The sequence below is a fragment of the Hoplias malabaricus genome, chromosome 3, assembly GCF_029633855.1.
Source record: "Hoplias malabaricus isolate fHopMal1 chromosome 3, fHopMal1.hap1, whole genome shotgun sequence".
Classification (NCBI taxonomy): domain Eukaryota; kingdom Metazoa; phylum Chordata; class Actinopteri; order Characiformes; family Erythrinidae; genus Hoplias; species Hoplias malabaricus.
The window spans coordinates 45,959,565-45,972,862 of record NC_089802.1 but is presented as its reverse complement, the minus strand read 5'-3'; the positions used below and the strand labels follow the sequence as shown (position 1 = coordinate 45,972,862).

The 13,298-nt window shown below is 38.6% G+C and overlaps 1 protein-coding gene across 1 annotated transcript; it reads right to left on the bottom strand.

The window, feature by feature from the left end:
* Positions 1–22: 22 nt before the first annotated feature.
* Positions 23–12,617, bottom strand: dctn2 (dynactin 2 (p50)). Its single transcript, XM_066663518.1, has 14 exons — positions 12,416–12,617; positions 10,671–10,739; positions 5,764–5,860; positions 5,597–5,658; positions 5,394–5,492; positions 4,128–4,288; positions 3,778–3,928; positions 3,604–3,669; positions 3,382–3,420; positions 3,114–3,191; positions 2,683–2,754; positions 1,742–1,844; positions 895–986; positions 23–795 (listed from the first exon to the last, which is right to left on the bottom strand). The coding sequence occupies exons 1-14, from the start codon at positions 12,449–12,451 to the stop codon at positions 709–711; spliced, it is 1,212 nt and encodes a 403-aa protein (XP_066519615.1). The 5' UTR covers positions 12,452–12,617; the 3' UTR covers positions 23–708.
* Between the last annotated feature and the right edge of the window lie 681 nt (positions 12,618–13,298).

The window sequence follows — 13,298 nt, the reverse complement described above, 5'->3', positions numbered from 1 at the left end:
TGTTGTGACTGTATGTGAACAGTTCATGCGTGTGTGGTGAGATAAACAGTGCACTGTTCTTCAAAGCATGTTACATTTATTCTTATGTCTGGAGATTTATACATGTCAAAAGCTGAGTGACTTGTGGGGATCCATCTCATAATACAGTGATGAAAGAGTGATAACAGTTTAAAGTACACAGGCATGTATAGATACAGCATGGTTCATGACTCAATGAGGAAATATTCTCCCACAAATGTCAAAAAATGTTGGCCAAAACGTGCATTTCGTTCATAGACACTTTCTGAAATTACCCCTTTAAGAAAGTTAGCTAACATTTAAACATGTAGACGCTTCCTATCCAACATTTAAATTCAACACAACAGGTTTGACTTCAGTCATTCACGCACAGTTAATGTTTTCTGTGGATTGCAGGGGAAAAAAATCTGGAATTGATTTTTTCTTGGATCTCCAGGAGTAAAGGAGTGGAATATAGGCAGGTGTCTGAAACAATGCTAACCAAGCGCTTCAGAGAAGGAGCTGAAGATTTCTGTAGTGTTAGTTTTAAGGGGTGTTTGCTCTTAATCCTCAACCTCACCCTTGTTTCTAACTATTTCCAACATTCAGCGTTGTGGAAGAAAAGGCTTATGAGGAGAAAAAGCACAATAAAATAAGTAAATTCTTTTTTTTGCACATCCCTCAAACTCTCCTCTTTAGAGAGAAAAAAAGTTATTTTGAGAGTTTCTTAATCCTCTGTTCGAGTGTAGCGAAGTTCTCTTCCACTGAGACCAGGTTCTCCTTCATTGTCTGCTGCACCTGTGTGTGAAGACGAGAAGAGGAACATAATTACCACACAGAAGAAACAGAAAAAGAGATACTACCCACTGGTAATATGTAGACAGAATATGTAAGCACCTGCGTGAGCAATGTGCTATTGTCCTTCAGCGCATTGTTGATCATCTGCTGTGTGGTGTCCAGATGGGTCAGCAGCTGCCCAAACTGCATGGCTGAAAAGGAGGGGGAAAATATATAAAGAAATAAATCATACAGATCATATAGAAATATTACAAATATATTTAAAATCTTTCAAATTCCAAACATCTTAGTAAAGGTCTGACTATCAACTGGACAGGGGTTTGCTGTATCCACAAAAGTAAAGATGTCACACAATCTGCTTTTGTAAATCTGCCTGTTATTTACACTCTCAGTAGATTATCAAATCCATTTCTTTCCTGTCACCCTTGTTTAACCAAAAAATAATAAAAGCTGCTCCACTTCCAGACCACATTCAGCTACATTTACTGTGTTTCCACATATTAAGTGATCCAAATGATGGTTCAATACCACTTTTGTTTCTAAAGCCATGCTGCCAGCACACACCTTTTCTGCTAACATTAGCAATATTAGCAATGCCCACAGAACTCACTCCAGCTCGAGGGAGGCTACTGCCAGAGGATGAAATCATTTGTGAAGACGTTTACAGTTTCAAATGGTCATGGTAAAGTGGTATTCGAGTCAAAATATGAGGTTTCTAGTTCTCTTTGCTTTCAAGTGTAACATGAGGGGATTAAAACCATGCAAACATGCTACATGAGTCTTCAAGCTTTAAAAGGATGGGGCCAAAACTATATGGGCACAATCAGTGTCATGCAGCTTTAAATTCAAAATAATGAATAATTTCAACCAATTATATGGAAGACAAACTGCTATGTCAAACATCTCAGAATAAAGAAAATCGTCGAGAGAGAGAGAAGAACATTACCTTGCTCATGAAGTTCTTTAACAGCTATCAGTCTCTGGACAACCTGAGGGAGGGAGGTTGCCATGGCATCCCATTTCTGCACCACATCGTACAGCTGTGACACCTGAGAGAGAAACAATCCCAGGTATAGCATATGAACTAGCGTGAGTTAAACTACAACACTTCCATTCATCACCCTGAATTAGAATCGTAACTAGAATCAGTGCTATATATTTATTGCCCCCCACCACTACCTCTTTGGGATATTTAAGAATACTTGATTAATAACGTTTATGACTATTGTTACATATTTTACTCGTTTAATTATTAAAGGGCCATTTGTTAAACTTTAATTTTCTGTAAAAAAAAATATGCCACATTTTAGAATGTAGCCTATCAACAAAGAAACTACCCAGAAAGCAAAGTTTGCATTTAAAAAAAGCATTTACTTGCAAAACCAAGTTGAGATTAATACAAAACAGAAAAGTTCAGAATATCTCTAGTGTCTAAGTCTATGTGGATAATGAGAGCGCTACTTGAGCACCCACCATAGTATTAAGGCTTACACAAGGGTGTTGACCTTTCACAACCTTTGGATTTGTGTATGTATAAATGGAAAGGATGGGAGTGACTTCTGCAACATTCTTGTACATTTTAAGAGAGGGTTAATCACAGGAGTTTCAGTTAATAAACATAAAACACACTCAGTTCTGGAATAAGAGCATTTTTCTAATGTCTAAGAGAAGCTGTAAAAGACACTGTAGACGTATTAAAGTATCTATAATGACATGCTGAAAAAAAAAAAACTCTGAGAAGATACATTCTGGATTCTCAGATGAACAAAAATATTGAAGTTACCAGATGGAAAGTATATTGTTACCTACTTCTAATATGTTAACTTTTCCATTTGGGTTTATTTAATACACGTGTGATTTTGTATAATAGTTGTGACCTTAACTCACCTTAGTTTGTGTCTCAGCATCTTCAATCGCAGCCTTGTGCTTTGCTATTTCATTCATCTTCCCCAAAACACTCTGCAACACAAATGGAGACATAAATTAAACATCAGATATTCAAGCAGCACAATCATATAAACAATAACGGTAGATTATGTTGGACTGCTTTAGCATAACATTTAACACCTATAAATTCAGGCATCTGTTACAGGAAACTTCGCTGAGAAGAGCACTACTTCTAATATGTGGCACCTCAGGTCAATTCTAATCAATACCACACTTAGAGTTTCCTGAACCTTCCAGCAGTTTCTTACTTTTAGTAGATAAGGCTAAATGCTGAAAGAGCTTCAGAAGGATTGGGCAGGTGTCCACTGAGGTAGTCAATAGCTCTCTCCAAAGCCATCACCACACAAATGACACTCTGTAGTCATGGTTACCTGCAGTCTTGCTTCAACCTGGTCCAAAGTAGCAGCATCCAGAGCGTTAACGCGAGCCTCCAGCAACTCCATAGTCTCCTATGCAGAGAAACAGAATGAGAGATAAAGAGGAATAAAAGGTAAAGCAGTTGTAAAAGCAGAAAAGCATTAAAAATCATGAACTGGGTTAACTGTATAAAGGCCTTCCAAAAACACTCTCGTGCACAACAGTTATAGATCAGATATTCCTCCAAATACGTGGTGGTAAATGCATTATAGGAGCACTCACCATAAGACTTGCTCCCTGAAGTCCAGCACTGAGAGGACCCTGCCAAATGCAGACAAACCTAATCAAATCTGCAGAGACAACTACTTCATATTGTTTGTTATAAACCTTGCTTAAAAAAATCCCAAAATGTACAAAGCAATGAGCAAACACTGGTGTAAAATGAAGCTACATGAGTTGAGCACAGTACAGTGAGAAGGTGTGTGGTGAGGCCAGTTAATGCACCTGCTTATCGGACCCTGAACCTACAGCTGTCTCCAATTCTGCCAACCTCTTCTCTAGTTCAGCGACCTGCTCACAGAGGGGAGAGGTAATGACAGAAATAACACGGATCAATGACAACAACTTCAATTAGATAATCTACATTTAGTGATAAACTGTAATACACCGCTGTCTCACCTTGGCAGATTCAGTGAAGCGCTCATGCTCAGGCCGGCTGTGTAGCTCATACAGAACAACTCCATCTGGCCCTTTGACTCCCGAGCTCTTCCCCTCTACTCCTGCACTAGTACGCACACCCCGTGCCACCTCCAGCTGAGTCATCAGCCGCCTGACAAAGACACACACAAAATGTGATAAACGTCCTTTTTATGTTTGTTAACAATTTCATTCATAATAACGTGAGATCAATGTGGCCCTTTCTCTCTCGAGCAGGTAACAACACTGGTCCATGGTCAGCACTAAAAGAGAACATACAGCCCCAAGCGTTTTTCCCCCTCATTGTAGGCCCTACTCCCACTGCTCCTCACTTGGCAAGAGCTCCATCTGGGTCAGCGAGGTTGATGTGGGCGTTCGGGCCCAGAAGCGAGTCCAGGTGTGCTGAGACCAGCTGCTGTTTGAGCTGAGCTGCCCGCTGGGCCAGGACCACCGGCGTCAGGCGCTCCTCTGCATTGCTCTCTTTAGTGCTTGCCTGAAAGTATACAGTTACACACAGATACTGGTTAACACTCACCCACCTTTCTCCACAATCTATCAAAGTAAACAATCCAGAGGGATTTGGAAATATCCTGTGGACAGAAATGACATGTAATTCAGGACTAAAATGCAGGTTAACAGATGAGTTCCCTCTAATATACAAATCCAAGCAGATTTATTTGGAAAATGTCTGTGGGGTTCCTGCTTATATAACGTATTATGGTTAATATGACTAAACAGGATCACTGTACAAGTGATAAACACAAGAAAACAGGCTATTATGCTTCTCACAATTATTTAAAATCATCTGATTAAAGACAAGCTGAATGTCCACTCAGTTAAGCTTAGTGGAATTTTTGCCACAACTATCGGTGTTGAGTAATATGACAGGGACAGAAAAAAAGCAGTGTCAAAAGCATGTAAATCACAAAAAAAAAAAATAATAATTTAATTACACAAGCCATAGCTATAAACCCAATTCTTGAACTTCATTAAGGCTATGACATTGGAAGTCAGGACGTTCTGTCAGGTCTATTTCATTAGTTGAATACAATGAACACATGAAATACTATTACATTTATTACTGAAAATATAGTCTGCTAAAATGTCATGCTGAAGTCTAAGGTTTATGCTGAATATTAAGTGAATCAGAGTTAAAAATATACCTCGTCTTCATAATAAAGACCATCACAAACATTGATTTTTTTTTTTTTTGACTTTTTTTTGCGACTAGGGGTGAATGTGTGTACACCAATAATTCAGTGCATGGTAAACTGAGCTCTTCGGCTCCGCTATAACAAACTGGAACACTGAAATGCTGCATTACTCATCCACATAGTATCAAAGCAGTGAAATGTCTAAAATGCTGACAAGCAGTCTTGAAGAACTCTTGTTCCAGCTGAGACCTGTGGGACCTGGTCATGTTATTGTAAATCCCAGTTTAAGAGATGTAGTTGTGAAATGACAATGAGTAATACAGGGTTATGGCTCTACCTAAAAAATAAGAAAAGTCATCTGATGCAACAGGTTTATGTATGTATGTATGTATGTATGTGTATGTGTGTGTGTGTGTGTGTGTGTACGTGCGTTAAAACTCCAACCTGAAGGTGTTCCACTTCCTGTGTGAGCTCCTGGATCTCGTTAAGAAGCCGCTGATATTTCTGCTGAGGAGTCTCCTTTACCCCACCCCCCTCTGCAAGCTACACAGAAAAAAAAAACAAGCCAAAAAAGTAGAATGAGAATACAAGACTGAGTTTGGAAAGTAGGAGTTCAACTGCTATGAATCAAAATGTAGATTACTTACAAGCTCATATTCTCCAGACTCATAGCCCACTCTGCGAGTCTTGCTGATGCGGTCTGAGAAGTCTGAGGTCAGACAGGTTACAGTAATGAGACCCATGCAGGAAACACAAACATTAACACTGCACATTTACAAATTAGATGTGGACATCTAGCAGTTGTTTTTCTTACCAAGGCCCTTAGTGCCGACACGTTTGTCTTTGAACTTGTCATAGGCAGCGTTAGGGTTGACCACAATGCGCTCAACACTGTCACTGCACAGCTCTTCCTATTACAGGTGTGGGAGAAACGTAAAATTATACAAGGATGAAAAATACTGCACGTTTAAAAAAAAACCACACACTTCATTTTAAACCTGGAATTAAATGCAAAATGTATACACTATGTAAGAGCCAGGAGACACGTGGAAGTATCAGCAATTGTAACTAACATTAAAATACATGCAAGCTATCTGCCACACTTTCCACTTTCTAAGTCATAATGAGAGGGTGTGGGTGAGTGGCCACTATGACACTAATACTTCATACACACCACTTTACATAAAGAAAAATATAAACTTCAGAAAATGGTTAGGCAGATCTGCTCACATTTGGAAACCACTGTTCTAATATAGAATCAGCAGTAATGTTTTAATTTGCTTGTTGTGTACATACAGCTTGCATTTTAATTGCAGATGATTTTACAGGGTGAGTCAAAAGTCACAGGACACCCTTGTATTTCTTTGATATGCCTCATGACAACTTTCCCATTGGAAAAACTTGCCCTTGATCCAATATGGTGGCCATGTTCTGGACATAGCTTAAAAGATAGGCTCCCTCACCTATTACTGGCTTGAGTACTCAGATTAAATGGTGTCCTGCAACGTTTGGCTCACCCTGTATGTGTCGAAAGAACATGAAAAATAAACACATACACTTTGAAAACAATTTGCGCATGCAGTGGTTAAGCCTAAATTAAATTCTGATAGAGATTTCAATGATTATTAAAGTAATCTAGTAATACGTTAAAAAAAGAGAAGTATGTGTTTCTAAGCCTCAGAATGGAGATTTACTAGAGCAAGCCAAACTTGATCAGGATACTGGTCTCAATCATGTAACTAATAAACCTTAAAGTAATAACCGCAGTACGAATCTTAGGTTTTTTAGTTGATTTCCACATGCAATTCCAAAATGCTCCCTCTATCTCTCCTTCACACACTCACACACAAATTATGAGAAACAGGCCTGTGGGAAAACTACAAACCTGGATTCTTGGATTTCTGGGTTTAACTTACTGTAGTCTCAAGGGGCCAGACATAACCTCAACAAGTAAACATCCGGGGGGCAACTTATTAAATTTTTATTTCTGGACTGCATCGAAACAAGCCACATAAAGGTACATCCAGTCTAAAACCAACCCCTAATTTCTCTAGTAGTTGCTTTTTTCAGAGCAATCGATAAAACAAGTAAACAATCAAATCAGAAAAATGCTATTGCTTTGTAAGTGTGACAGCCATGCTAACATATCTTACAAATATTGGCTAACAACACACTTGCCTGTTATAGAAGAAACAAACATTTATTTGGGCTCCACTTCATGAAGATATTAAGTAGTTTTCAAACTATATTTCTCAGGGTTGTCTCTCAGATGTTACATCATCATGATTGTCCCACATGGCTAAATCACCTATGCCTACAGCTAAGTTGAACAAAACTACATCAATATTTTTACACTGTTGCTTCCTTATTCTACATGACTTAATGAATCCAGCTTCATACATCCCACTAACAGCCACTTGTAGAAATCACACAAACACAAATTTAGAGCTCAGAGGGAAATAAAATTACATTAAGTTACAGGTTTGTTATGTGAAGATGCTGACTGCACAGATGTTATGGGTAAAGGGTAAAACAGCCTTCAGCAATACTTTACTAAAACAGAAAACTAGAAAAGTGAGAACAACTGTGCGCTATGTCGCCTGCGATAGCATTACATTCATGAAAGGAGGAAGTTTTAAATTGTGGGTGTAAACAAGTCAGCAAACAGTACAATACTGACAGAAAAATACACCAAAGGCAAAAAATATATATAAATAATAAAACAAAATAATAATAAATAAATAAAGTAAAATAAAAAATCCCACATGTATATAGTTATTCTGAGACGGCCAAGAGCATTGATTCTGATTAGGTTGCAAGGAGGGATTAAATGTTAGGGGGGGAATCACTCAGGCTCTTACCAGCTCCTTGGGTTCCCAAAGACAGTTAGAGGAAAAAAAGGAACAAAGAGGGAGAAAAGATGCAAAGAAAAGAGACATATAAAGGGGAAGGGGGGAAGGAGGGAAAAGGGATAAAAGAGAGTAAGAATGAGAGAGAGAAAAAGAGAGAGATTAATGTGGTTATCACATGACATGCACAACAGGAGCTGATGACAGAGAGAAAGAGAGGACTGCTTGTTGTAAGCATCATTGCTGTTGACTATTCATCTATTGATAATGAGGCTTTTGTCCGTTACAACATCCCCACAGAGCAAAGAGACAGTAATACTATTCCCAATAGCATCTTACACCACAGAAAAGGTATGTTTAAAGTCACACAGTTGCAGTATTTCCAAATCCTGTTTATGGTGTTCCACTGCCCTGCTCTGTGTATTTATTTATTTTTATTAAGATTCACTTTAACTCAAGAGGGGCTGCTCCTAATAGTTAGATCAGGTGTGAAAAAAACATGGAAATCATCAAAATACGCAGGACCATGTTTAGAAGCCACTCCATTACAATATGCTCATAGTTTGACAACGCAAGATTTCTCATTAAGCTGGATAACTTAAGACAAATGTAAGTGGTTTCACTACAAACATTCAGGATGCTGTCCATTGGCCAAAACTGTCTTTGAGCTAGCTGAAAAGTCATCAATTTTGTTGGAAGTTCACTGAAGCTAGTTGTTTTGAAATAGCCAAAAGAAATGTAGCATATAAAAAAAACTTTCACTAAAAACCTCAACTCCAAACGTGTGCTGCCTTAACGAGAACACCTCAACACTCAAAGATTGCAATTAATCATCAAATTAAAATGACATGAGCTGTTAAGAAACCAGAACTCCTATGTTGGTGCATCCATAAAAATAATCCTTTATGGCTTTTAACTGCTTTAGCCCTTCCCAACATGTGAAAGACAAATGTGTCAGTCTTTTCTTGTTCTGTTTGGCAGTATAAGCAATTACAGATGATAGCAGAATTGGAAAAAATAGACATTTTTTTCTACTTTTATAATAAAACAAACAAAACAAAACCTACTGTAATACAGCTTTGAGTTACTTTGAATTTAAAAACTCATTAATTATGACCCTTGGCAATACCTTCCATGTATGCATTGTAGACTCACAATATATATGCATTGTAGACTCACAATACATACGCAATGTGTGCTCCACCATGTGTAGTTTAATGTTGGGTGCCAGGACTTAAGGAGCATTTCATGAAATATTACAGCAGGTGTTCTGATATAAAATTGATAACCCTACCTTAAAACATACCCAGCTAACTGAGAAACCCTACATTGTGAAACACCAGCCATGTCTGCAAAGCTCAGAGAATAACCCAAATACAGTTTTCTGAAAACATAGCAAGTGATAGATTGCTCAGACTTAGGAAAGCAGTGGAGCCTTGTGTATTGTTAAATGCAAAGAAGGCGACAGGAGACTTGATGCTAGTCACAGACTTAAACAGCTGTGCAAGTGAGACACTGTCTGTATGGCAGAAACAGGAAGGATGAAAGGGCTGAAGTGCCTTCTCTTTCAGATCAGAGAAACAGCAGGTGCTACACATATGGGTCTTGCACTGAAAGCATGTCAGTTAGTGAAATAGAATAGACTTAGACTCATACACTCTCACACACTGCTGTTTTTGTTCACTACCTCACACTAGCTCTTACTAAGCACACTATGACTCTGAATTAGAATAGATAATAGCATAGTGTCTACTCCTACAATGGATGGCAGCTATTAATGGTCTAATGTCTACATGACAATCTCTATTCACTAATTAATTAAACATGGCTGGCAAATGGGTTGTCCTCCATTCAGATTTACATGTACACAATATCCAGCCATAAAGCTATAGGTCCTTTTCCATTGGACAGTATGGTATGATATGGCAACAGATGCATGACAGCTATTTTTCTGTAATTTCCAGTCAAGTAACCTGCGTACCCATATTGATTTTCATTATGCTTGTAAATAAATCTGGATGTGTAATCTGGATCTGAAAACAGTGCAGAAAAATGACTGGTCAAATGCAAACACCAAAGATGTTGTCAATCAGGTCATACAATAATAGCTATGAAGAATGACTTTGTATGACTTCACACAAAAACCAATGCAGAGTAGTGACTACATCCGAATTGATTTCTGCTGCCAGTGTCTCAAAATGGATGCATAATTAAAACATTATTTTGAGTGCTTTAACTTTAAATACACCACTCAGGTGAAACCAGCATTCAGATTTGTTCATAACAGAGGAAGGATTTAATTAAAGAAATAATCTAAGAATATATTACCTTAAATTATATTTAAAGTCAGCTAATTTATTAATTTAAATTATTTAATTTGAATAGCAAACAAAAGTGTCTCTAATTGCACTGTAGGCATTATGACCCCTGGGTCCTAAAAACACCACTGTAAAGGTTTTGGATTAGAATCTGATAAATAAGCATATTCTGCTGTACCGCGCTGTCCAATGGGAATATGCAGTTTGACATACATATAATGTGAAAAATAATCAAGCATTACAGGACAAACCAAGTTGGGATCAAACAAGAGAAACAAAGAAATGGAGAGTTCCACAGTTCTAAAAACCTACAATTGTGCCTGATTGAAAACAGGAGAGAAAGAATCAGATTACAATCCATGCAGTCACTGTCAGAAAAGGAGGACCTCTTACTTGCACAAACTTAGTGTCCAGGGTAGATCAGAACGGGGAGGGTGGGTGTTGTGAAAGGGGGAGGGAAAGGACTTATTAGGTAAACTTGTGTCAGTCATCAGTAAACCTTTACCGAAACAGCTACAAGGACAGCCCTGTGTGCTTGAATTTTGACCACTCACCGACTCAAACTGTGCCTGGTCATCCTCAGGCAAGTCGCTGGTCTCATAGACATCAGGCTCATTAAAGGCCTGTGAGGAAATTATGACATTCTGTTAGTAAACAAATATTTCTTCAAGGACTTCAGAATAAGAGATAAGATGGTCAAGAATCATGGAACACAAACTATGTCCCACCTTCAATATGATCAATACGGCAATATATGTGACAAAACAATACAAAGACAGTCATGCCCATTTTATAAATATATTATAACATGCTATGTATGTGGAAGTATGTTTTACATTATCCATCATTTGATAAGCATGTTTTAAGGCTTGGCTCTTTAATCATTATGTGTATAAATATCTAAACCAGAGAGGAAAGAAATGTGCTGATTTTGTCCAGTTTTAAACAAGGCCCCTGCTGGATATCTTGAAAATGGAGCATTAAAAAAAAAAAGTTTATCGAGAAGAATCCACTGAGCAGGAATTACGTGGTTGCTGGATAATTCTCAGTGCTGCAATGACACTGATCCAGTGGTGGTGTGCAAGTTTGTGTTGTGGATTTTAAACCCCTCAGTGTCACTACTGAACTGTGAACAGTGTCTCAGGATGACCAAATCAAACTGTGCAGCAGATGAATTGTAGATGTAGATTTTACAGCTACAACGTGGACCAACGGGTTAGGTAGGTCTAGTGTTTAAAACTCTAGCAGTACTGCTGTGTCTGAGCCACTTGGACCAACACAACACATTATAACATGACACTACCTTGTCAATGTAATTGCAGCATTTAAGATGATCCAGCACCGAGAAGATACCTGATCTGTGGTGGTTCAGAACAATGCTTCTTGGAGCTGTAGTGCTTCAGAACCCCAAGAACAGGGTTAAAAATGGCTAACAAAGTATGCAGAGCAACGCAAGGACTACTATAATTATAATGGACAACTATATGGTTGTCTTTTAAAATGAGCAGTGTGTGTAGCTGATACATGTATTTGAAGGGAGACCCTCAGTGTTACAAGAGGGAGAAAATAATTTCTAATCTGCAGTTTCATTCCAGTGAAAGTGATGTGAATGTTACAGTGATGAAGTTGTTGACCTCAGTGGCCGCCGCCCTTTAGAGTCACTTCCACAATTGACTGCCAACACGACAACTACTGGCCTGATATACATCCACTTATATTAGCGATGTTTCAATGAGTAACTGGTAGTAATCCGCTTCAAGGCTATGTTTAAGTTAGTAACCTGCGTGACCAGCACAAACGCCTCTCTTCAGCCAGTTATCACCAGCTTAGATTCAAAACAATAGCAGGCTCAGGGCTAATATAGCTACGTTATACAATAAAAGCTCCTTCGTGGTCATACCCATGCTTTCTTTGAACAAAAAGATATGGGTACATATTCACTTATCACCACACTCATGTCGTTCATATAAATCACGTTAAAAGATGATGAAAGTAACGTTAACCCAACCCTCACCGGCTTTTCTGGGTGGAGTGATGTTCAGCAGCTAACGCTAAATACACAGGTAAATGTATGCCACTATTACATTTAGTCAGATAAATATCGTCCGGAGTAACAACTGCCAAATCTTCTGTGATACATATAGCGCCACATCATAAATAAAACCCAATATAAATATGTATTTAGGCGCAGAAACCTGTACATATTTGTATGACAGTTCCTTTAGCTACATAGCCGCTAACACTAACATAGCAGGACCGTTAGCATTAGTGAGTCTGTACGGAATCATAAGAGACTTACGATGCCCGGCAGATTGGCGTACTTCGGGTCTGCCATCGTAACAGTGAGGATAAAACAGTTACTGAATATCTGTGATGGTCCTTTAAATGATTTCCAGTCTGAATAGCAGTAATTTGTGCAGGGGCAGAGCCGACTCGCTGACAGTAGCGTTAAACTGAACCAGCTTAAATCTCGCGAGATCTGCAGCCAAAGCCCAGGTTCAGCTCAGAGCATTGTCCTTAATCTAACAATTCACAAACGCTGACCAGTTTAATATAACAACTCAGTAACACTGACCAGTTTATTATAGGAATGTACTAATACTGACCAGTTTAGTGTAGCCACTCACTAACACTGACCAGTTTAATATAACAATTCACTAACACTGACTAAATGTACTCTTCCTACATAATTCATTTCATAGAATCTCTACCTATTGTTTCCTCTGACAAAGCTTCCATTTACCATTTCCTCACCATCCGCTCTGGTCCTCAGTCTAACTCTCAGTCCTATACCTAATCATGTGTGGAGAGAGGGGGGGCAGCTTTTTAGAGTAGAGTAGATGCTGCTCATATCTACAGTCCAAGAACAAGTGTAGTTTTGCTAGACTAACATGGGCTGCAAATAATTTGTCAAGCATCATTGTTATTTCAGGATACAGTCATGTGGGTCAAAAATATTCATTGTTCTGATTAGAAGTGCTTGAAAATAATTTCATTCATTGTCTGTAACCTCTTATCCAATTCAGGGTCGCGGTGGGTCAGGAGCCTATCCGGAATCATTGGGCGCAAGGCAGGAATACACTCTGGAAGGGGTGCCAATCCTTCACAGGGCAACACACACTCACACATTCACCCTTACGGACACTTTTGAGTAACCAGTCCACCTACCAATGTGTTTTGGA